We start from the raw sequence: 24,977 nt of genomic DNA, 5'->3' as shown, positions 1-24,977 counted from the left end.
AAAGAAACCATGGATAAACTTTTAGGAAAACATTAGAAAACAAACTTCGGGAGAAATTTCAGAAGGAACTTTTGGAGGGATCTAAGAAGGAACTCCAGAAGGAAATATTGGAGCTATCTCTGAAGGAACCCCTGAAGGAATACAATCAGTAGGAATTTTCATATGGAATCCCAAAAAAAATTCTTGGAGATATCCCAGAAGGAAGTCCTGGAGGAATTAAAAATGGAGAAATTCTCAAAAACGGGAATCCCAAAAGAAAAAGAAACTCCTTGAGAAATTCCAAAATGAACTGCTGTAAGAATTTTAGAAGAAACTCCTACAGGGTCCTTCAAATGTCGTGGTGAATTTTATTCAAATGAAACCAATTTGATATTCTGAAGAGATTTATTAGTGAGGAAACTAATATCTTCGGAAGAGCTCAGATTAATATGGTATTTAACTATATTGGGAGAATCAATTTCCTGTTCTTTGGCATCAACAAGTATTGAGTCATTAGCTTTGGTGATAATCTCCACTGGTTGCAGCTATGGTCTTGATGTCGGCGATCTTATCCTGGCAGTCGGCAATGTTTTTGTTTGCTATTGTTGTTTTTTTTTTCATAATATTCTATACACATAGAAGTTAGAATTGAAATCAGAGCTTAATTTGAGTTTTGTTTTGTTTTCTTATATGAATTTTTTAGGGGGGGGGGGGGTGTTTAAGAAGCTACGTCATTTATAGAGGGGAGTATCTGAATATGTGACGAAATGCTACGAGGGGGGAGGGGGTATCAAAAATCGCTTTAAAAAGCTACGTCATTTATGGACGACCCCTTTATGGATTGCTGTAGAAATTCACAATAGAACTTATTTTGTATTTCTGCTGTGTTTCCTTCAGAAATATCTCTTGGAATTCTAGGATTCCTCCAGAAATTCATCCAAGAATTCTTTCAGATATTCCTCTAGGAATGTTTCCGCAGTTCTTCCAGAAATTTCACAGAAGCTACTGGAGGAATCAATGATAGTTGCGACTGACACTTGATATTGACTTTTGTTTGCGGCGGCTATCTCAGTCACGCAGTTTATAGGACAAAACTATTTTAAAGGACTCCTAGGAGAAACTTTCGATTTTCTGGAATATCTGTTCCCAGAATTTTTGAGAAATTTCTTGAGAAACTTCTGAAGAAATTAAAAAAAAAACTTCCTGTAGGAATTTCTGAAAGTATATCTGAATGAATTCCTGAAGATGTTCAAAAGAATAAATGATCAGGAATACATCCGATGGAGATACCTGGAAGAATTCGTTGGAGTAATTCTTGATGAAATCATTCAACAAATTCCAAAAAAAAGGTAAATCCTTCGCGCGGACAAGAGATAGCTCCAGGTGCGTACTACCCATAACGGTACAACTGGGTCCCGGATATTCGAATTTGATTTGTATTCTAAAAACTTTTGTTGCAAAATTTATTTATTTTTTTCTATTCATCTCGTATTTGGTCGCGGTTTTTAGTTTCATCAGATGAACACTTCATTTTTATTACATTCTCTAGATTTGAAAAACAAAAAACGGATAATTTGTCAATGTTACTGATTACAGTACATTTACTTCAGTAAAATCCTCTAAAAGCTGAAATAATCTTTCTAATGATGCTGAACACGTTTCGTTGCTGATTTTTACCTAACATGTCTTCTGGCTCATATAGCCGCAGCTATCAAAGCGTGGGTATTCAGCATGACTATGCTGAGAGTGATGGGTTCGATTCCCGGTCGATCCAACGTCTTTTCGAAAGGAAATTTCCTTGATTTTATTGGGCATAGAAAACTGTGGAAAGTGCTCATAGAACATACAAAACTGAGAAGCAGGATTTGTTGCAGTGGAGATGTTATGCCAAGAAAAAGAATATAATCTAGAAAACTTCTCGTTCATTTTTTTCAACTTTTTATTTATACTTGATTATACCATTTTTATGAAGCTTTATTTATCTTCAGCTTGTCAACGTATTTGCTGACACATATTCGTTCTTCAGTCGAAGCCCATCTCTTATCAGGTTGAATTTATCTCGTTTCCAATTTTCTCTACCAACGGCCTAGTTCACCCAAACAAATAAAAAAAAATCGATAAAAAGTCACCAATCGACGCGTATGCATTGATAACACAAAATATCATATATCTGTGAGAAAAGTGAGAAAACATAGGGAAATAAAACACAAGCGCCCAACTCTTTTTTAGTGAGCGAATCCGTGTGGAATAAATGTATTGGACAAAATAATAACCCAAGCGGGCCTTGCTGATAGTAGAAGATATGAGAAATCCCAAAATCTTCGGTTTTGATTCGCTTCGCGACGCGGTCCGGGTAGGTATTTTCTAGTTTTTCTTCCCCGCTCATTACATCACGCGCGCGCGATTCGATAGGTGTGTGATAACACCTATCATCATTGGCATTGTCTCCGGTGCCGCGGTGTTCGCACCGCACTTTCAGTAGGTTGTTATCTCTATCAGGAAAAAGGGCAGATGTTTACTATTGATGCGGCGGAAGCTTCCTAGCGCGGAATTGGAAGTAGGCCACAGTGTTGTTGAGGCGTTCGTCACGGGAAGGTGCAACTTCGGAAGCCGGTGCAGCGTTCGTTCCGATATTGACTAATTATTCGTTGTTGCTGCAAACGCCCAATCGAGGCAAGTGAAGCGTGACAAACGTCGACGACGACGACGACGTCGGACGGTTTTGAATTGTTTGTTGAAACAACCAATTAGAACTCGGACGGTTGGGAGAGTGTTGTCCTTGCTGTTGGTCAGCTACGGTCGGCCCGCGTGCGACGACGTCACGATACACCACGTGCTGCGATTGCGAGGGAATCGCGTCGTTTGCGAACTGCGCGGTCAGCAGTTTTACGCAGGCTCTTCAGGTAAGAAGCAAATTTAGTCCAAAGTTCGTGGAAAGTGTGCAGTGTTTTTCGTTACGGTTGTACAGGTGCAGACATCCGCTTTCGTGTTGTTATTAGGTGCTAACGATGTTGTAATACAAATAATCAGTGTGAATAATTAGAAAATAAACAGTCTTGTGTCGTGAAATGGCGATATAAGTGTTCGAAAAACAAACTTATCCAGTATTAGATCGATTCGGTGGATTTGTTTCAGTGTACAGAATGCTTACCTTAGTAACTTATCTATATATCTACGACGGAATTTCTCAAATTTGGTGATATGAGCTTTCCCATATTCATACTTAACATCCTGAATGCCGATTGAAACGATGTCAAAAGACATTGTTCACACGGTAAAAAATCTGCACTGCGATATGAACTGATTGGCACTTGAATTTGCACTACTGTTCAATCAGTTTGTTACCAATTACATATCATTTGACAAAGAACATCCAATGCCTCTTCAATTTTAATGGAACTTCACATCAATTCGTTGTTGACAATGTTTTGGTTTCAAAACTAGAATTTAAAAAAAATGTTTACAGCCGCACCCAGATTCGATACCAGGACCTTTAGAGTCACGATCAACTGATTTGCCACTACACTACTTCACATCTGTTAGAAAGGTGCGAATCAAAGCGAAGCACTTTCTACCGCCTGTCATCTATATTTACTTTCATGCTCAAAACAGTCATTACCAAATCAACAGTTACTCACTTTGGATCGTACACGGTAAAAATTCTGCACGCTCGATGTAAGGGAAAAATCCCTTAACTATTCAATGTCCTAATCAACATGATCTGAAATGCTTTTTCTTTGAGATTGCAATGCTGTCAGTGTTGATTTGAGGTCCAAAACAAACCCACCAGAGAAATCAACTGGAAATCCCTTCGATTTGCACTACTGTAAAAAACAATACACGGTAAACAATAAAAAAATAAGTTTATAGGGGATTTTGGGTAAACTAAGCTCTAAAACTATATGTTGCCGTCACCTCCCGTCTATTGGGCTATGCGCAAACAACATTTAGGATATTTTTGGAGTATATAAGCAATGGCTCATCGTTTGGAAATGTTTGGAATCTGTGGTATAAGGATGGGAACTACTCATATTTGTATGCGGGAAAACTTAAATATAAGCAATAATTTAAGATCAAACGCGCCAAAATGGTTTCTTTAGGAATGAACCATGTGTATTCGATCATTTGTTTTGTTATTGTCACTTCAAAAATCATAAATAAAAAAAAAATGAATTTCTACCTTGAAAATATACCATTGCCTAATTGACCCCACAACACCCTAAAATTCCAACATTTTAATAACTTTTTGTATTATTATTATTATTATTATTATTGTTTATTTTAACTTGAAATTTTGAAAGAGGGAAAAACCCCTATGAGTGATTATGGCATTTCAAAAACGAAATCTTTCTCCAAGAGGCACAAAACCTCTTTTTCTTTTCAAAAAAACGTTATAAAAATAACTTAAAACTAAAGGCTCACACGGCAGTGAACCATAACGGAGCCGCTATCTTAACTTTTTATATGTAACGTTACTCAATGGGAGTGGGGCGATGGTATCCCAGCGAAATAATCATTAGAATTATAACAAGTGCCGTAAAATAACAGAAATTCACAAATTTTAGGGGGAACTGAGGTAAAACGGGCTCTATAACCCGCTTCAGAGAAGTTGCCCGTACATGAATCATCCACCAACCAACTCTTGAGAAAATTTGCTTTCGAATAAGCCATTGATGGTCACATATGGTCTTGTATTGAGAAAGTTATTAATTTTTTCCACCTTTGGGCTTGATTTTGCCCAATGTGCAGTGACTTACTTCTAGTAAGTAAGTATATATTTGTTAGAAATAAGTCTCAGTGACTTCTGCGCAGCGAAAACCTGCGCTGCCATGACTCTTCCGTGAGAAGTGTGTTACTTGGGTGCCGCTGTGATAAATGTTATATCTTAACAATGTATTAGCGAAGGCACAGACAAACAGACAAACAGACAAACACTTCCAAAATTTCCATCGACCACCCTTTAACCCTTTCCTTCCCACGACTTTGAACGACTTTTTCTATGCCAAGAAATCGTTTCCCAAGAAAGTTCTCGAACAAAAGTTATTGCAAATTGGCCAAATTTTTCGAAATCAACGAAAAAAAAGTTAGTTGTAAATCAATAGTATTTTGATTGTTTATCAATAGTTCCACTATTGAAACAAGTAGTTGGGAGTTAGGTTTACCTAATGAGATTACAATCATATTCTAAAAACTATTGCATCATATTCATCTGATTTCGTTTGTCTCGAGTTCGTCGAAAATCGATGGTGCTCTAGAGCAACCATGGGAAGTAGAGGGTTAACGATCATTTTAAATTTTCATAGTTGTGGCTTTCACAAACAGAGGCGCGTGCATTGTTTTTCTATGCATTTGACGTTTCACCTAGCGCCTTCTGTTGACGATATTGCACAACACAGTGATTCGTGCAACTTTTCCACCAGGTGATGGTAGTGTGAACTGGGCGATGAATTTTCATGAAAATCGTTCAAGGTGTTACGTCTGTTTGTCTGTGGCGAAGGTATTCACCGCCCTGAATTCACATTTATTAGGTTTAGGCCACTGCACTTCTTGAATAGCAGCCATGCACACACCCACTTTCTGCAATTCTTTTTTTTTTTTTTTGAAAATTGCAAGCAAAAGTAGTGGATCGCGGTCCGGTTTCCGACTAACAGACAATATCTTTTTGAATTTGAAGGTTTTTCGGAACAGAATAAACGGACAAATTCAAAAAACAACAAATGACGGTTAAAAGTTAAAAAAAAATACCACTGGACGATAAAGCAACAATTTTATACGATTCCCTGAGGAAGATCCAATAAGGATCGAAACGTTGGAAGAAGAAAACATTTAGTTGTGTTTTTTACCTCGAAAAGACTGAAACGCCAAAAACTATTCGAAAGTCTTCAAAGCAGTCGTCGTCAATATAATCAATTTACGAGCCAAAAGGCTCATTCGTTTAGGTTCTCTAAGGTCCTGACTAGTTCGCGGACTACTATTGTAAATTTCGCGGCAATTTCGCGTTTTGTTGAAAACCGTTTTGTTGAAAAAAAAAAAACTCCAAATTTGCATGTCATCTGAATGATTTACTTTGTTTTGTGAGGCGTAATCATAAATTCCATAAAAAAGCTACAAAATTTGATAAAAAAGTATAACCAAGCATACTGTCTAATATGTCATAAATTCGTACACTGTCTACAGTTATCAGTCAATTTATGCTAAAATATTTATAATTGATCGAAATTTGCAGGGCGTATTTTCTCAAATTTCGTGACCATAGTCCAATTTCGCGGATTTCGCGGCTTCCGCGAATTTCCATTGTCCCTAGTCCTGACGTTCCAGGTACCGAGTTTCCAATCACAGTCCTTATGTCGTGGCCGGAGTACCGTTCGCATTTTTTCTACAATCTTCATTGTTCGTGGTGATGTAAGACTTCAACAGGTTACCTTACCGGAGTCACGCTGGTTTCATCGTGTTGATGGGCTTTCATCTTAGGTGTAGTTGACGCGATACAGCGTTTCTTATTCAGCCGCCCGATGCCAGAGCAGCCGCTGTTTGAGCCGCACCTTCTTGGTGAACGGACACTCGAGGCGTACCTTCACAACCTAGTTGAAGTTAGAAGGACAACAGTGCACTCGCGACTGTTCTGAGGTCAAGGATAACAAAAATTTTAAGATAGAAAAGAGGGATTTTGTAAACTTAGACTAAATTACTTGGTAAGGATTTTTTTGGCCCAAAAATAAGGGCTTTATCGGTAGACAACGATAAGAAGAGAACAAACAGAAGTGGGGCGAAAAAAGACTGAGGACAAAGGTTTCATAGACAGAACAGCCAGAAAGCTTTGACTGTCGGTGAAAATGAAGTAGGTGTGCTCAGGTTTAAGAGCGCTAATCTACTCTAAGGTGTAATGTATAGCTGCTGTCAGGGTGCAAAGGAACGCCCAATGTTTAGTGTAAAAGGAGCTGAACTTGACCGTCGGTGTGCTCACATTATGGGGCGTCCCTCGAGCGGTCCAGCGTCGCATGTCACCATCTTTACAGTTGCCTCTTCGGTGTTTTGCTTTCGACAGAGTAAGCTCAATCACGGAAACATGTGGGAAGCCCCAGGCGCAAGGGTCTCCCTGAGAAAATCATCGGCCTCATTGAAGCACAGTACAGTCGAGACTCTTATAAGATCACTGGTCGGGGGGCGCAATAGGAATCCGCTTAATAGGAGACTAAGAGCTTATGGGATTTCGGCATTTTGGGGGTGTGGCCTATTATCTCGGGTGTGTTAAGAGTTAACGCAATACTTTCTTCGGCAAAGTTTCAGGGCTTGATAAGATCTACCATTTAGAACTTTGGTTCATATGATTAGTTGGCAATTTGGCCGCTAGAGGGACCATCAACAATTTGATGCTAAATTGCACTACGGGAACCATATCAGGTTGTCAAGCAAACGTTACGATATGCGACAGCTCAAGACCCAGATAATTTGGAAGGATAGTGTCTTCGGGAAAGTTGTTGGGTACACCAATAACTTACTGACGATGAGTTGTGAAGTTCGAAATTCCTCCACTGGGCGGCGCTAGTGAGCAAGTAAAATTTCAAAACCTCATATCTCAGGATCCCGATAACTTAGGAAGATGGTGTCTTCGGCAAAGTTGATCAGTATGACATGAACTTACATAAAAATAAACACTTGGTTCAAAATTCTGCCACTAGGAGGCGCTAGTGAACTTGCAAATTTTAGAAATCTCAGCTCAGAATTCTGATAACTTAGGAAGTTGGTGTTTTCGGCAAAGTTGGTCAGTATGACTTAAACTTACATAAAAATAAACGCTTGTTTCAAAATTCTGCCACTAGGAGGCGCTAGTAAACTTGCAAATTTTAGAAATCTCATAGCACAGAATTCTGATAACTTTGGAAGTTGGTGTTTTCGGCAAAGTTGATCAGTATGACATAAACTTACATAAAAATAAACATTTGTTTCACATTTCTGCCACTAGGCGGCGTTTACCGGGTTTTTTCGTCTTATTTCGACTTTTTTGGCGGTTTTTCGGCTTTGCATGTTCACTAGCGCCGCCTAGTGGCAGAATTGCGAAACAAGTGTTTATTTTTATGTAAGTTTATGTCACTCTGATCAACTTTTCCAAAGACACCAACTTTCTAAGTTATCAGGATTCTGAGCTATGATATTTCTAAAATTTGTATGTTCACTAGCGCCGCCTAGTGGCAGAATTGCGAAACAATTGTTTATTTTTATGTAAGTTTATGTCATTCTGATCAACTTTGCCAAAGACACCATCTTTCTAAGTTATCGGGGGGAGCGACACTAGTTTTGCCAAGCCGAAAAACCGCCAAAAAAATCGAAAAAAGACGAAAAAACCCGGTAAACGCCGCCTAGTGGCAGAATTGCGAAACAAGTGTTTATTTTTATGTAAGTTTATGTCATACTGATCAACTTTGCCGAAAACACCAACTTCCTAAGTTATCAGAATTCTGAGCTATGAGATTTCTAAAATTTGCAAGTTCACTAGCGCCTCCTAGTGGCAGAATTTTGAACCAAGTATTTATTTTTATGTAAGTTTATGTCAAACTGATCAACTTTGCCGAAGACACCAACTTCCTAAGTTATCAGGATTCTGAGCTTTGAGATTTTTAAAATTTGAAAGTTTACTAGCGCTTCCTAGTGGCAGAATTTTGAACCAAGTGTTTATTTTTATGTAAGTTCATGTCATTCTGATCAACTTTTCCGAAGACACCAACTTTCTAAGTTATCGGGGGGAGCGACACTAGTTTTGCCAAGCCGAAAAACCGCAAAAAAAAATCGAAAAAAGACAAAAAAACCTGGTAAACGCCGCCTAGTGCCAGAATTGCAAAACAAGTGTTTATTTTTATGTAAGTTTATGTTATACTGATCAACTTTGCCGAAGACACCAACTTTCTAAGTTATCAGGATTCTGAGCTATGAGATTTCTAAAATTTGCATGTTCACTAGCGCCGCCTAGTGGCAGAATTGCGAAACAAGTGATTATTTTTATGTAAGTTCATGTCATACTGATCAACTTTGCCGAAGACACCAACTTCCTAAGTTATCGGGATTCTGAGATATGAGGTTTTGAAATTTTACTTGCTCACTAGCGCCGCCCAGTGGAGGAATTTCGAACTTCGCAACTCATCGTCAGTAAGTTATTGGCGTACCCAACAACTTTCCCGAAGACACTATCCTTCCAAATTATCAGGGTCTTGAGCTGTCGCATATCGTAACGTTTGCTTGACAACCTGATATGGTTCCCGTAGTGCAATTTAGCATCAAATTGTTGATGGTCCCTCAAGCGGCCAAATTGCCAACTAATCATATGAACCAAAGTTCTAAATGGTAGATCTTATCAAGCCCTAAAACTTTGCCGAAGAAAGTATTGCGTTAACTCTTAACACACCCGAGATAATAGGCCACACCCCCAAAATGCCGAAATCCCATAAGCTCTTAGTCTCCTATAACGCTCACCCCTGTCTAGTAGGAGTTCGTTTAATAGGAGTCCGTTTAATAGGAATTCGTTTAGTAAGAGACTCGACTGTATAGAGTATTTTCGTGCAGAGTACTGCACGACGATGTTTTGTCCTATCCCATCCGGGTCGTTGCTGGAGTGAGGCAAGGATGTGTCCTATCACCGCTACTGTTCCTCATCGTAATCGACGAGCAGGTGCGATTGACCGTCAACCAAATCGTGGATTGCTATGGCAGCCCATTACCATGGAGCACCTAAATGACTTCGAACTGGCTGATGACGTTGCTCTCCTAGCTCAACGGCGCTCTGATATGCAGAGCAAGCTCGATGATCTTGCCAATCACTCCTCAGCGGCAGGTCTTACCATCAACGTCAACAAGACCAAATCAAAAAGGCGAGGGCAGCGATGTATGTGAAATTTCAAAGAAAAAGGGGATGTCGGGGTAATTTAAAAATATTTCAATTTTAAAGGCCGTGCGGTGACCCAAACCAGTTCCATTCGATACTACGGAAGTTTTTACACAAACCCAAATTAAAAAAAATATTGTGCGCTTAAGATTTTTTTTCCGAAAAGGTGAAAATGAGAGATATTACCCCATTACCCGATACACAGATTTCCAGCAACGTGCGGCAAATGACACCCTCTTTATCTGAAACTTTAGAGATTTTTGTAGTTTGTTTCAAAAATTCATTCGAATCCATCCACTCCGAGCGGAGATATTGAATTTATTCGCGTTATATGCCTATTTTTTCCCATTGTGCGATGGCTGGCAATCGCCCAGGATGGAAATCTTTCGATTCGGCCCTCTGCACCACAGTGGGTGCCCAGGATTGGAAGTAAGTAAGTTATGTAACGCGAAAGAGAGATGGGTTTGTGAAAAAGCAGTGTTCACGATGTGGTTTCGGAGTCAGTTTGGCTTTGTATTCCTCAGAATCCTTTCCTGTTCTGTGGCTTAGTTGGTTAAAGCTGGTCAGTTCGATTCCCACCAGAACGTGATTTTTATCATAAATTTCATTGTCAATTAGCAACATTTCGTGCCTTCTCATTATATATAGTTTTTCCGGTATGTTTCAGACATACCAGCAAATCTGGTAAAGTGCCAGCAAAGGGCAGTATGTATCAATGTATCATAGTATCACTGCTGTTAAACTAGTCTGTGGTTGTGTGATGCACTTGATCAATTAGTATTGTTTAAAGAACATTAAACTTAGAAGCAGGCTCAACATCTGTTGGTAAAATCATTAATAAAGAGTAGGATAATTTATTCACTTCAAATAAAATAAGTCTTAAACAGTGTTGATCTTGCCACAAAATTACTCAGAACTATGACTTCTTCGAACCAGTGTTCTGAACTTTTGTGCAACCATACACCTTTTCGCACTTTCCGCCTCCCAGGCCAACGAGAATCGCCCGCAAACAGCCGAGAGTGGCTCCAGAGCTGCTATCCGGATCCACCATACTGCCCGTCAGCCAGCTTACTCCCAAACTGAAACGAAACACTCATTACAACTCCAATACATCTTGACAAACCACCACATCACCAACTCACTTCCACACCGACATCCAATACCCTCTGGCATACTTCAGTTCCTTCGACAACTGCTGACTCTCGCAAATCACTCGCTGCACACACTGTCCCTCGTCTCGCCGGGCAAACACAGCGGCATCCATCGAGTCCAGCAGCTTCCGCGCAATCTCGTTGATCTCCCTCAACCGGGCACTCTCCATGTCCAACAGAGCCCGAGCAGTTCGGCGCCGTACTTCCACCGACCCATCCCCGTCCACTTCACCATCCACCGGAATCATCATCATGTTGGCGTCCGTTTTGGTCATCGTAATGCACATGATCACCTGCAGGATGAACATCCCGAACGAGAGAAACGCCAAAGTGGTCAGGGCTATGTCGAACAGGTCTTTTAGCCCCAAACCCTTGCCAATGCTCTTTTCCTCGATCCCTATGGACGTGTGGTAGCCGTAGTCACCACGGGCTCCGTTGTACGGGGTTTCGCCCTGAAGGAGTTCGTATTGATTGTGGGTATGGCTTGGGGCCTGTTGTGGAGCGTAGGCTGGGGGAGGTGGATTGGGATGCTGGTAGGGATTAGGATTGTACGGGGAACGGTGTTGTTGCTGGTAGGAGTTGTAAGGACCGTGATAAGGTGGCTGAGCGGGCTGAGCTTGTTGCATAGTTTGGGGATCGGGATGATGGACGGCGTATCCCGTGATAACCCCTTCGTCGAAGTATTCATCCTCACCAGTTCGAGGATTCGAAATCGGATGCATCCCATCTGAGCGATGGTTGGTATGGTCAGTGCCGTTGAATGATGACGATAGGTAGTTGCGGTAAATGTCGTCCAGAGTCGTAGATCTGTAATAAAAACGAGATATTATTAAGATCATAGTTTTCAAACTTCAATCGTATCTATACTTGGACAACCAATCGACATAACCGGACGATCCTTGGTCGAAGAGCATCGCGTCCTTGGACAGGGGAACACCGTTGTCTGCAATCACTACACCAGTTCCGACGCGTCTCGATATGCCAAATGAGCCAGGAATGACTTCGGACATGATTTGATTGGCGACGAAGCCATTGCAAAGGTAGCTGTTGATCATTTTTCTGTTGGGATGAAGAGTGAGGAAGAAAATCAATAACAGGGTCACACTTAGCATAATAGGGTGACTTTGGGTATTGTCGGCATCTTTGTGCTCTTCATCATGACGGGCTTTTTTCGGCCAAATTAACTTAAACTTAACCGTATAGTTCTGTCTGATAGTGAAAGCTTTGAAACCAATTTTGAGTTCATTGATGAAGAGAACAAAACTGCCGAAAATACATAAATTCCCCTTTTATGGGCCAATTACCCTTAAACACCATGGAGAATTCAGAAAATTTGATGATACGGTGTAATTCTGTAACATAATTTATATTTTTCACTGCTCATTTCAGTATCATAATGACCTACTTTTCCGTACTGGTTCATATGCAACAGAAATGAGTTGCTTAATGAAAATGAACATGTTCATTATGCAGCTGATTTGCATCATTGCATAAATTTTTGTATGGAAATAGTTGCAAAACTCGATTTTTTCAGCACTCGTCGTATTTATCCAACTCGGCAAGACTCATTGGATAAATATACGAATCGTGCTGAAAAAATCAACTTTTTGCAAATCGTTACATAATAGTTATTTATGCAACGAGTTGTAAAAAGTTGACTTTTTCAGCACGAGTCGTACATTTATCCAACGAGGCTTGCCGAGTTGGATAAATACGAAGAGTGCTGAAAAAATCGAGTTTTGTAACGAGTTCCATAAAAAATTTTATGCAATGATTTTTTCATTATACAACTCATTTGAGTTGCATAATGTTCATAATGCAACTCAAATGGGTTGCATTATGAACATTATGCAACTATTTTTCATTATGAAACTCATTTCAGTTGCATAATGAACCAGTTCGGAAAAATGGTTATTATAATATCAAAATTAGTTATTTAAAATTAAAATTATGATACTGAATTGCATAAATATCTATTTCATTTATGTGTGATTGAACTGGCTAAAAAAAGTCGCCTTCTACCAAGATTCGAATACACGTTTTTCGCATATGTTGCACCAGTGCTCTAATCTAGGATATAGAACAGGTTGAGATTGTACCAAGGATTCTACAGAATAGAAAGCTAAACTGAATTCGAGCTTGGGTTGGGAGGTTGGCTTTTAAATGGCGGCTTTCGAAACAGAAAAGAATAGCGTAATACAGGCACATTGGACCGTCCCTATTTTTGCAAAATTCGAAGTTCGTATCTCAAGGATAAAGCTATTTTACTCACTTTTCTACCAACTGATTATCTCTTCAATTTACAAATCAATTATAATAGTAGACTTATTTATAATGAGTGAATTGGTGTGTAAATGAAGTGCTGAGAGAGTTAGTGGGTGAGCATGAAAATTGTAAAGAGAATTGGTGAGTAACTGAATTGATGGATGATTTAGTGAGCTAGTGAGTAAATGAGTGAAGTATGTTTGTTAAGCGATGAATTGATTAGAAAGTGAGATTGTGATGAAGTTATGAGCTATCGAATAAGTAGCTGTAGGGCAGTGATCTACAGCCTAACTGTCTCGGCAGGCAAAAATTGAATTTCTGAAATAGATCACCGGCCGCAAGTAGTTCAAGAAAGACCAAAAAGCTGGAAAACGAGTTCTACTACACAAAAATAAAATAAATTAACATAGAATCTAACGTGGGGTTTTACCTGATCGTAGTGAACCGCGCGCAAAGACGGATGCAAAAAAAAATAGTTGCTGTGTGATGTCGTACTGCTGTCATCTTTTTGAACCTATTCGACCGATGGTGGTGAAAATGTTGGTACTCAAAACACTTAGGTAAATAAATTAAACATTGTTTCTTCAAGTAGTACTTTTGTGTCGGTTTAGAGCAGTTTTTGTGATGAATTCATCCGCAGCATAACGATGCTTTACTTTTGATCGCGTGACTGTTTACGGAATCTTTTTCCGCTTATACGGATTCGCAATCCAGCAAGGTGAGCAAACCGGGGATTCACAGCTGAGTGGCTGATTGGTAGTAGGTATCAAGCTCTTGGGCATCTAATCAACATTTTCTCCCCATTCCCGCTGATCGAAAGAGCCTGATCAGGTGTACAACAAAAAGGTCATTCAATGGAAAGTATGCCAACTCCCTGGCGCACAGACCATTTCTATCGACAGCCACGCCACCCCAGGATGTGTACGGTAGACAATGCTTATATTCAGGCTTATTTTGCGCGGCGTGTGAGATGGGACGAGTCGAATGAGGTGACAAAAGTCGACTCGATCCCATTTGGTCGGTGTTAAGTCAGAGAGGATCGTGTGTCTTTTATCTAATTTCTAGAAAAATGACTCTAAAGTATGCAACTCTAGATGTTTTGAGTTTTTCAACAAATATTCTTGAATTTTTGCCATAAATATTAGTAACTATTCATCAAATAACGTTGAAGTGAAGTCTAGGATATGCTGAAAAACTTTGCCGAAGACCGCAAAGTGATCTGACGCTCATGAAAAAAGTTATACGCTTGGTAACTTAGGCCAAAAATTGAGATTTTATTATTGATGTTATTCCTTTACGTGCTAAATGTTAAGCACCATCAGACGATCTCAACATAATAACTTTTTTCGCAAGTGTCGGATCACTTTGGGGTCTTCGGCAAAATTTTTCGGCATATGCAGGACTATACTTCGAAGTCATTAGTTAGATCGTTTTAGACAAAAAATTCCAATGTATGAGGAAAATGCTAAAAATCACGTTATTCCATACTAAATTCCATACAAATTCAAATCTCAATGCGGAATACGGGGACTCAACCAATCGCTCCCAATTTTTGCATAGTTGTTTTGGACGCTAAAAGGAATCGAAAAAGCTTTGTTCCAAAAAATCGACTTTGTTGACCCAGTCTAATGTATAACTAGCTGTCCCGGCAAACGTCGTACTGCCTGCGTACTGTGTTTTTTTCACAGTCACTTCCATAAGGAAATGCCGCTTAAAACGGAATTTCAGATTTTCATGTTCTCTTGCCTTCCCGGACACTTTTTCCAATTATTTTTCCGTACGCACGCGCCGGAGCCCTGTACGAATACAACAGTGAAAGAATGAAGTAAATCCACTGCATATGAACACCTAGGTATAAGCTGTAACACAAAAAAAAATTGAAAAAGTTTCATCAAGTACATATTGAGATAAAATGTTTTAAAAATTTCCAAAATATCTGATTTCCCCTATTACTTCTGTTATTCTGATTCTAAAAAACCCTAATGAATCCACCTAGCGGTGATGGCGCCTTTCTCGTGCTTTTGAAACCCCATTTCAACAAAATTCAAGTGACATGGTGATGAATATCGCACTTTTTATGTGTATAATAGAAATCCATTTCATAGCACCATAAATCATAAATCATTTCGTTTTTTTAGTTTTTCTTTCAGTATATTTTAACCTCGGCTCATTCCACAATTTATCGTTTATCTGACTTTTGATGTTTGAGCCTCAAACCCTTAAGAAAAAGCCGCTATATTAAAATTTTAGCCGCCACTATGGATTTAAGTCTGCAATCTTGAATATTCTGGTCGCCATTTTTGGACTCCAGACTTCTTTCCCATACCAGATACACCCATTTTGCATGGTTTTAGAGTGTAAAACTTCCTGAACAGCCGTCATCATGAATTTGGAAGCCGCTATCTTGGATTTTATGCGGCCATCTTTGATATTCTGGTCGCCGTTTTCGTACTCTCTAGACCTCTTACCCATATCAAATATACCCATATTGCATGATTTTAGAGCCTAAAACTCTATTAAATTGTCGCTATCTTGAATTTTGAGCCACCATCTTGGATTCTAGGTCGCCTTCTTGGATATACTGGTAGCTATTTTTTGACTCCGGGCATCTTCTGCATACCAAATATACTCATATTACATGTTTTAGGGGCCTAAAACTCCCTTAAACAGCTGCCATATTGAATTTTGAAACTGCCATCTTTGATTTTAGGCGGCCATCTTTGATATTCTGGTCGCCATTTCTGGACTCCGGAGCTCTTCCCCATATCAAATATACCCATATTGCTTGGTTTTAGAGCCTAAAACTCCAATAAACAGCCGCCATCTTGAATGTTGAGCCGCAATCTTGGATTTTAGGCGGCCATCTTTGATATTCTGGTCGCCATCTTTGGACTCCGGACATCTTCCCCATACAAAATATACCCACATTGCATGGTTTTAGGGCCTAAAACTTCATAAAACAGTCGTCATCAAGAAATTTGGATCCGCCATCTTGTATTTTAGACCGCCATCTTGAATGTTGAGCCAACATCGTGGAATTTACGGTCTCCAGTGTTGATTTCCGCACAGAATTCGTCAACCATGCTAAAGGTTACACAAATCGCCGCTGTTTGATGTGTCGCGTGATAGGACTTGGTTCAGTTTGATATACGGCCAGTTCTACCGGTGCACCGCGGTGCTGGTCCGGATCACTGAATTGGCTATAACTCCGGACCGCCCTGACCGATCCGGACTATTTTTAATAGCAAACAATGCGGTAATTTTCCGGTTCGATTCGAGCTCCAAGCCTTCTATCGAAAAATCGTTTTTAGATTAACGAAAAAGGCAAAAATGCAGTTATTTATACTTGTGTTTAAAAAATCTCAATGAAATATACCGTAGAACGGGGTAACTTTGATAATGCGGGTAACTTTGATAGTACGGCAGGCACCAGGGCAGGCATTATACAGGGGATAGACAAAATGATCGGGACAGGTAAGATTTTCACTTTTCAAAAAATGTTCAAACAGCTGTAACTTTTTGAAAAGTGCATCGAAAAATCTGAAATTTTTACTGTAAGTTGGTCAACTAGTTGTGTATCAATGGTCAAAATTTTGGAAAGATCGGGCTATCCTACATGAAGTTAGAAAGATTCTAGAAAAAGTCAAAATTATTCGATAGCCAAATTTGAACTGTTATATCTCCGGATTCAATGAACCAAATGCAATGAAATTTTGAGCGATCATGACTTATATGATTAGCTTTGAAAAACATTTGACCAGTGAATCAAAATTCACCCATCGCGCAACAATAACGACAATGTCGCAACCTGAATTTGTTGCGACATTCTTGCCAATGCGACATACGTTTGTCCCAACTTGAACAGAATAGGACAAAGATCGTGCACCATAAGTTTAGAGATTTTTAAGCCTTGCATTGTGATTTTCGAGCGGTAACTTCGAGTCGGTAAACACTGCAACGCTGCTGAAGATGTATCATCAAAAAGTTTCGATTTTGGGTTAGTAATACTTGATTATTCACGAGTTGAAAAGTACGCAACAAATTCTGCTTCTGTTTTGTCTGCAACAAAAAAATTCGAGATCATGTCATTATCTGTTACCAGTTGGGATAAAGAGTAATCGCCACGTCTTCTTTGTTGCTTGTTTTGTGCCTCTTTTGTCTGACAATTGTCTTCACTGCATTTGACATAACCTAAAATTGTTAACACGGAAGAAAATTATAGCGCTTAGATTATTTTTCCGATATAAAACCAAATTATCGGAAATTTTAACATCGCTTTAATATTCGATATAGAAATTATAGTTTATTTGAAATCCCTCTAATTGACTTAAATATGAATATGTTTTGAATAGAAGTAGCAAAATAACCGGCAGTAAATTGAAATGGTAATGGGAAACATATTAAAATTAGACCAATTTACTAAAAAATCATAAAATAAATGAAATTGCTGTAACTTTCTTTCTTATTAATAAGTTCAAGTTTAGTCAAACTTTTTTCAAAGCTAATCATATAAGTCAGGATCGCTCAAAATTTCATTGCATTTGGTTCATTGAATCCGGAGATATAACAGTTCAAAGTTGGCTATCGGATAATTTTGACTTTTTCTAGAATTTTTCTAACTGCATGTAGGATAGCTCGATCTTTCCCAAATTTTGACCATTGATACACAACTAGTTGACCAACTTACAGTAAAAATTTCAGATGTTTTGATGCACTTTTCAAAAAGTTACAGCTGTTTGAACATTTTTTGAAAAGTGAAAATTTTACCTATCCCGATCATTTTGTCTATCCCCTGTATATTTTATCGTATAACTATGATTTCTATAATCAGTTAAGATAATGGCTAACGTGGATCAATACTATACATATAAAGGTTCATTTCAAAGGTTTTTCTATTACAATCAAACTTACATTAATCTTTTTGGCAAAACATAAAAATTGTCGACATTTTCGCCATTTGTCAACACCTTCAAACAATCTACTGTAAAACAATGTTTTGACTATTTTTCAACGAATGGCCACTTATTTACGCAAGATCGATCATAGCAGATTATAAATTTAGCACCAAATCTCTTAACGAAACGTATTTTCACGAATTGGAATCTGTTTTGTAAACTTGGACAGAATTCTTCGCCATAATAACGCCTTAAAGTATGCAAAGCCCTTCTATTTCCAAGTAGTTAAAGCTGTTGTTTTCTTAATTTGTTAATAAAATTTCAAAAACAACTCAAACAAAGAAACCTACTATGCGTATCATGTAATCATATGTTGATGTACCGTAAAGGATATATTTATACACAGATAATGATTTTTGATAACTAAATTCTCTGAGGTTTTCACTCAGTGCTCTACGAACTCACTTTTACACTTGACAAAGATATCAACAAATTGTAACGTTTTTCATATTTTTAAGTAAAATAAAGTTTGAATTCAGTTCGATAACCTTGGATAAATATGTTTTTTTTTTTCAATATTTAAGATTTCTAAATCAAAATTCGTTTCTTTAATTTATTACTATTTTAGTTAATTTGTAGCTTTTGACGTTTTTATCTTTTCAAGTAAAATCTTATTTGAATTGGATTCGTTGAATTTGACTTTGGATTTGAACCGTTTCATCTAGTAGAGATTATCCATTTCATGTAAGGTTTGTGTCTAGGCTAAGCTAATGACGATTCATGTTACGTATCTTATAGGGTTTTTTCGATGGCGCAAAATAGATTTGCAGCCATGTGCGAGTTGAATTTGGCGCACTTGTAAATAATTGTTTGTACATTCAATAGACGACTGCTTCAATAGCAGGAAATTTACTTGACTAGAGAAATTGACTTGACTCCATCACTTTATAGTTAAGTCGGCTGGAGAGCAGAAGTGAGCTTCGGCGACCTTCTCCCAGTTTGTAGTTTTTTAAGGTGTGTAGTGATTATTAGAGTTATAGCTTAGTAAATCAGTGTAGTTTAAAGTGAATTTGAATTTATTTGTCTTTGTTTTTCGTTTTGTAGTTATTTAAATTGTGGATTTAGTCGCCAGGGGCAGACACTCTGTTCCCTGAGCATTTGTTTGTTTTTCAAAAGGTAATTATTGAAAGTGAATTCGTTTTTAGTGTATATTGTTTTAATTTGTGTTCCCTCTTTGGACCTCAGCGTCCAAAGACGCTTTTTATTTTGGCTTCAAGCCTTTCTCGCTACTCCTCGCCCGCCAAAACTGGCAGTCAAACGGAGAGTAGGGATGGGCTCCACCCCATTACCCCGAACGCCATTACCCAGAACGCCACTACCCCGAATGCCATTACCCCGAATAGGCCACTACCCCGAAAGCCATTACCCCGAATGGGTCATTACCCCGAAAGCCATTTCCCCGAAAGCCATTACCCCGAAAGCCATTACCCCGAAAGGGCCATTATCCCGAATCGTTCAGGAGATCACCAAAAAAGTGGTGACCGATTAGAAGTTGATGAAGGTGGTTATAAGTTAGAAAAGGGTAATCAGTAACTAGTGTAGGTATGAATACTCTTCTCCATCCTATGCCCCAATGTTAATTCTATTCTTAAACAGACGATTTGGGTACCGATTTTTTCCGTTTTCTTTTTGTAACGAGTAAAAAAAATATAAAAATAAAAAAACAAATCAAATAGCTCTTATTTACTTCGTTTTAGATAGCATGACAATGGAGCACATTGTTTAAGATAGGTTCCGCCAAGGGGCTAGTCGCTTGGAACATTGTGCCAAGAGGTGCCAAGCACACCGTCTTATACGCTGGGTGGCACACCGAGGCACTCTGAGGCACAATTTTGACACTTGAGTTTGGGTGAGAAAACTAGGCAACCATGTGCATTTGACCTGCAAAATGAAAACAAACAGTTGGTTGTTTTGGTAGTTGCCAAGCAAAATCTGAATCATCAAGCATTGGCACTTCGGGGCAAACTGAGGCACAATTCAATACCCGGTGGCACACTGAAAATAATTGGCGCAAGTAAAGATGTGCTCAGCGACTCCCCCTTGGGTTCCGCTTCCCTTAGGTTTCCGTATGTTGTGCTTCATGCAAAAGTAAGGTTCGTGAAAACGAAAGCAGCAAACGCAATGAAATTAAGAAGACAAGTAAAGACAAATTTTCCATATTTTAAATTAGCTGCTCTTTCGAACTTATAGCTATGGCTATAAAAACTACAAGTATTTCAAACTGACATTTTCCCTTCTTTTAAAAGTTGGTTGGCCTCAAGCACGACTGTAAAGGGTGGCAAACGATTATCAAACTATCAAACTACACTTATCAAACTACACTTCTTCAAATATTTTCCTTCTGGTTATCAAACTACACTTCTTCAAATATTTTCCTTCTTTTAAAAATAGGCTGTTCTTTTGAGTTTGCAGTTTCCAACCGTGTACTATTGCAGAGCTGTTTGGTAGCCAAACTGTTAATTTCTTTATAGAAAGTTTCCTTCTTTTCATCAGAAGCTGTTTTTTCGAGTTTGAGTGTTACGTAGTTTATTTGCAGACGAATAACTAACTGCATAGCGGATTTGTTCTTCTTTGAATATTAGGCTGTTCTTTCAAGTAAAATTTTTCAGAATTGACTTGCGGCCAAACTGGCAACTAGATTTCTTTTGATTTTCTTTTGATTTTTAAGATCAGTTTCCAGAACATCAAGCCCTAAAATTGTTTTCTGAATATTTTTTTCAAGATTGTAGTACTGCACTATCAATTGGTGTATTTAGTGCTAACGTAAGAACCATCACGACATTCACGAAACGCGACGCGAGACAAGACACGACACTTATGGTTCTTACAATCGTCAAAATAATTAAAAAATTACCTTAATGCCGACCGGTTTCGGGCTCAATGCAGCCCATCTACGGGACAATGTCCGACGGGTAATTTTTTAATTATTTTGACGATTGTAAGAACCATAAGTGTCGAGTCTTGTCTCGCGTCGCGTTTCGTGAATATTGTAGTACTGGACTGGATTTTAGATATTCAGTTCAGTTCACTTAGCAAGGTAGATCCAGCATCGTTGGACCAAATAAACTATTTTTTTCTGGCGACCAAACTGTAGCTTTTCTTTTCATGAAAGGCTGTTCTGCTAGCTGCACTTATATAGTTTACTGGGAGTGAAAGTTGCTTACTGTAAATGAGATTTGCCCTTCTTTCATTTATAGGCTGTTCTTTCTTGTTACGTCGTTACCGTGTTGACTGGCGACATATCTCTATTAATTCCATCTGGTGTTTTTCCTTCTTTTAAAGTTGGGCTGTTCTTTCAACTTATATTGTTACAGAGTTGTTTGGTAGCCATGTTGCTCTTTGCAGATTTATGTAAAGGGGCCGTGCATAAACTATGTAAGTAGGAGAGGGTCTATCCAAATTCTAAGCTCTATACAAATTTACAAATTTTTGTATGAACAAATCGTGGACCTCGTGGCCGAGCGGTTAGCGGCGTTAGTCGTTCAGGTATCTCGCATGCCTCGGAATGTGGGTTCGATTCCCGCTCCGGTCGAGGAAAACTTTTCGTCTAAACAGAAAATACTCCACTGGGCCACTGAGTGTTATACGTGTTGTCCATTGTCTAATGTTAGTAATGTACAGTCTATGCGGCCTCTGGCCGAAGACGGTGTGATTGTTGTGAGGAAGGGGAGAGGACCAAGGTGACCAAAATTTGGTCTACATAGTTTATGAATGGCCCCATAGGAGATTTGCCCTTCTTAAATTTATATGCTGTTCTTTCTAGTTATATCCTTGTAGACCTTATTGGCGGCCAACCTATCAAGCACATTTTTTCACATTTAAGGAATGTTTTTTTTAAGTTACACTGTTATTGTGTTTTATTAGCAAATCGTCTATTCCTCCTTAAAAGATTTTTTCTTTTTCTAACTATAAAATGTTCTTTCCGGGCCTATTTTGCAATTCGTATTATTTGATCTCGCCTAATGATCAGTAGACTTATTAGTGATACTTTGGCCAAATGTCTTTTCGGCCTAATGAGCCAATATCGATAGCCAGTATTTGAAGGACCTTTGCTGACAGCTCTATCTCATACAAGATCATCTCTAATATGTATTATTCCATTATTTTGTTTTAAGGTTATTCTTTACAATGATATCTTCTGGTACTAAAGCTGTCAGTAATGTTATTAAATTAATAAAAATATAAAATACCCATCATCTGAATAACCCATCTAAAAACATGCTTTCGGGGTAATGGCGTTCGGGGTAGTGGCCCATTCGGGGTAGTGGCGTTCGGGCTAATGGCGTTCGGGGTAGTGGCATTCGGGGTAATGGGGTAGAACCGTAGGGATGATATCCGGCCTACCCGCGTGCGGTTTAAGCACGATCGGGCAGAGTACCGGACCGCCGACACTCCCCCTCCGCACCTATAGACCGGCGAACGATAAGGAGAGCGCGACGACGACGATTGGCCACGGAAATGCACCGACAACGGAAAAGCCTGCGCAGGTACGTCGTTTTGAGTTCATGGCCATGATCATACACACACAAAACACACACACCACACACACACACACACACACACACACACACACACACTTGACGAGCATTTGTAAAAGACTATATACATACGAACGAATTCAATTGTTTTAGTTTTTCTTTGTTTTATTAATATTTTTTTTGTTTTATTCCTTAAATTCATTCAAATAAATTCACTTCAGTGACACCTAAATGTTCTCTTGATTGCTTACTTGTTGTGTATTCAGTTTTTCTCTCCCGTTTAGTGTAAATTTCCGTTATTGTTTCAGTTTAAACGTTATTTGTTTTAAGTTTTTAATACGTTTAAAGATTTTGAGCCACGGCCGTTCGAGAAAGCCTTGAGGTAAGAGTCGTCTTGGTCGGGCAAACTTTAGAATGAACCGGTGGTCTCTCGTTCGCGAGAGTGGCGCAAAAGCCACCGAGTTTTGTAGACCTCTCGAACAAATTCGGCGAACGGTTACAAAATCACTTTTCTTTTACGATAGTGACCCCAAACTTTTGGTCGATGACATCAAGGATTAATTTACTTAATAACTTTTTTTCTAGATTTTTTTAGCTAAGTTCTGTAAAAAGCAGTTGAAAGCTAATAGAAAATGGGTCATGTTACCGCTCTCATCTTAAAATTTTGTCGACCCAACTTCCAGCGACACTGCCGTAAGTTTATATTCATTTTTTAGAAAATTTGGCAACTTTGGGTTAAGTTTACATACAAATTTTTTTGAAAAAGTTTATTTAAATCATGTTCAAAGTTTCTTTTACTTATTATCTTTTGAATGAAACCTAGGGTTTTGAAATCGGACGCAAATTGGCGGAGATATGGGCCTAAAAAAATGACATGTTTTTGGGGGGGGGGGGGGGGGGTGTGGGTGACTTTTGAACGGGAGTGTATATGTAGAGTTTTATGAAAAATCCACGTATTTATCATAAAAAAAATCAATCTTATATGCTTCACATGGCTTCTCACATCATGTTGATATGCCTAGGATTGCAATCTGTAATATTTTTTTTTTTTTGTTTTGATGTATTTTTCAGGGCACTTTCATAGTGACCTTAAATTGAAAATGTTATTCTCGCTCAAATGAAAAATTATTGATTACCAAAAAAAATTAAAATGTGTCGGTCTTTCAATTCCAATTGATAACAGAGATTCCAGTGCTTGTTTTAAAAATATAAAACTAAGGAAAATAAAATAAATGGATCAATATTATGGAAAATGGCTGGAAAGCTATGAAAGTTACCCCGTTTTACGGTACAGTATTTCAGTAGATAAGTTTCTTATTGTCATTGTAGAATGTATTGTTGGGCAACGGTCTAATTTATTTCAAAATTTGTTCGCGGGCCACAATTTGGTTATCACTGTTGTTGGGGCTGTCTATTCATATTCACCATTTTTCGACACCCCCTTCCCCCTTGTATTATTTTTCGTATGCAATTCTTTATGTTTTTTGTATAATGCATAAGATTTAAAAAAAGCAAAAATTTTAAAATGGAATGCTGAAAAGTAAAAACCCAGTTACAACTCACCTATGAAATCCCATCGTGGAGAACGCCGTTCCAAAGGTACCATCTTCTCGAGTCAAATTCACCAGATTATTCTCGGGATCCACAGCCGCTGCCGATTCTGTCCTACCTTCCATCGGTAGTTCTTCTGAACTTTCCGGGCCCTCCAGCATCAAAAAACTTGCTGGCATAAGATTTTCATTCAATATGTCGTTCATATCTATGGTGAAAACGCTTGGTTCCATCCCTTTTGCACTGCACTTTCCAATTAGGAAAGCCAAAACTATCGTTGGAACTGCGAATTTCATCTCTCTGGCTGAACTGTCTGCTTACCACCATCCACTCTGATTAGCTCTACGAAACTGAATGATGCACCACCAATCGTCATCATTGGGAGGACACATTTAACCAAGATGGGTGTAACAGTTTTGCATGCAGAAGTAATTTGTTGCAACGGTCGCACGGTGGTTCGAAGTGCGGTGTTACTTTTTTGTTAGCTTTTGACAAAATCTTACTTATCGTGACTGGTTGTAATTTACAGTTCTGTCAAGGGTCTTTTAAATTTTAAAACTATCTTGGCTTTCCTGGACATAGATTGTTTACTACATATGCATGACTACAAAAAACTGGTATTCCTGTACAATTGATTCTTGATTGATGAACACAAGTTTTCAGTTATATAACTAATTAAGTTCTCATAGAACACTAAGAAAATTTCGCTTTCCTCATTGTAAGC

General features: G+C 38.6%; 2 protein-coding genes across 3 annotated transcripts in view; one reads left to right on the top strand and one right to left on the bottom strand.

Moving 5' to 3' along the window:
* Nucleotides 1–752: 752 nt before the first annotated feature.
* Nucleotides 753–24,977, top strand: part of LOC109623402 (beta-1,4-glucuronyltransferase 1-like) — a 31,815-nt gene continuing 7,590 nt past the window's right edge. The window contains exon 1 of one of the 2 annotated variants that reach the window (XM_062849299.1): nt 753–2,882. The gene's annotated coding sequence lies outside the window, so the exon portion shown is untranslated. The remainder of the gene's footprint in view (nt 2,883–24,977) is intronic. The other variant, XM_062849298.1, reaches the window with a different exon arrangement.
* LOC115262247 (uncharacterized) lies at nt 10,115–24,805 on the bottom strand. The gene is made up of 4 exons (XM_029864653.2): nt 24,266–24,805; nt 11,872–12,063; nt 10,996–11,811; nt 10,115–10,932 (listed from the first exon to the last, which is right to left on the bottom strand). Exons 1-4 carry the CDS (start codon nt 24,547–24,549, stop codon nt 10,770–10,772), a joined length of 1,455 nt encoding a protein of 484 aa, XP_029720513.2. The 5' UTR covers nt 24,550–24,805; the 3' UTR covers nt 10,115–10,769.

The sequence above is a fragment of the Aedes albopictus genome, chromosome 2 (assembly GCF_035046485.1).
Source record: "Aedes albopictus strain Foshan chromosome 2, AalbF5, whole genome shotgun sequence".
NCBI lineage: Eukaryota > Metazoa > Arthropoda > Insecta > Diptera > Culicidae > Aedes > Aedes albopictus.
Note: the sequence above shows the minus strand (reverse complement) of the source record. Positions and strands in the feature narration are given on the sequence as shown.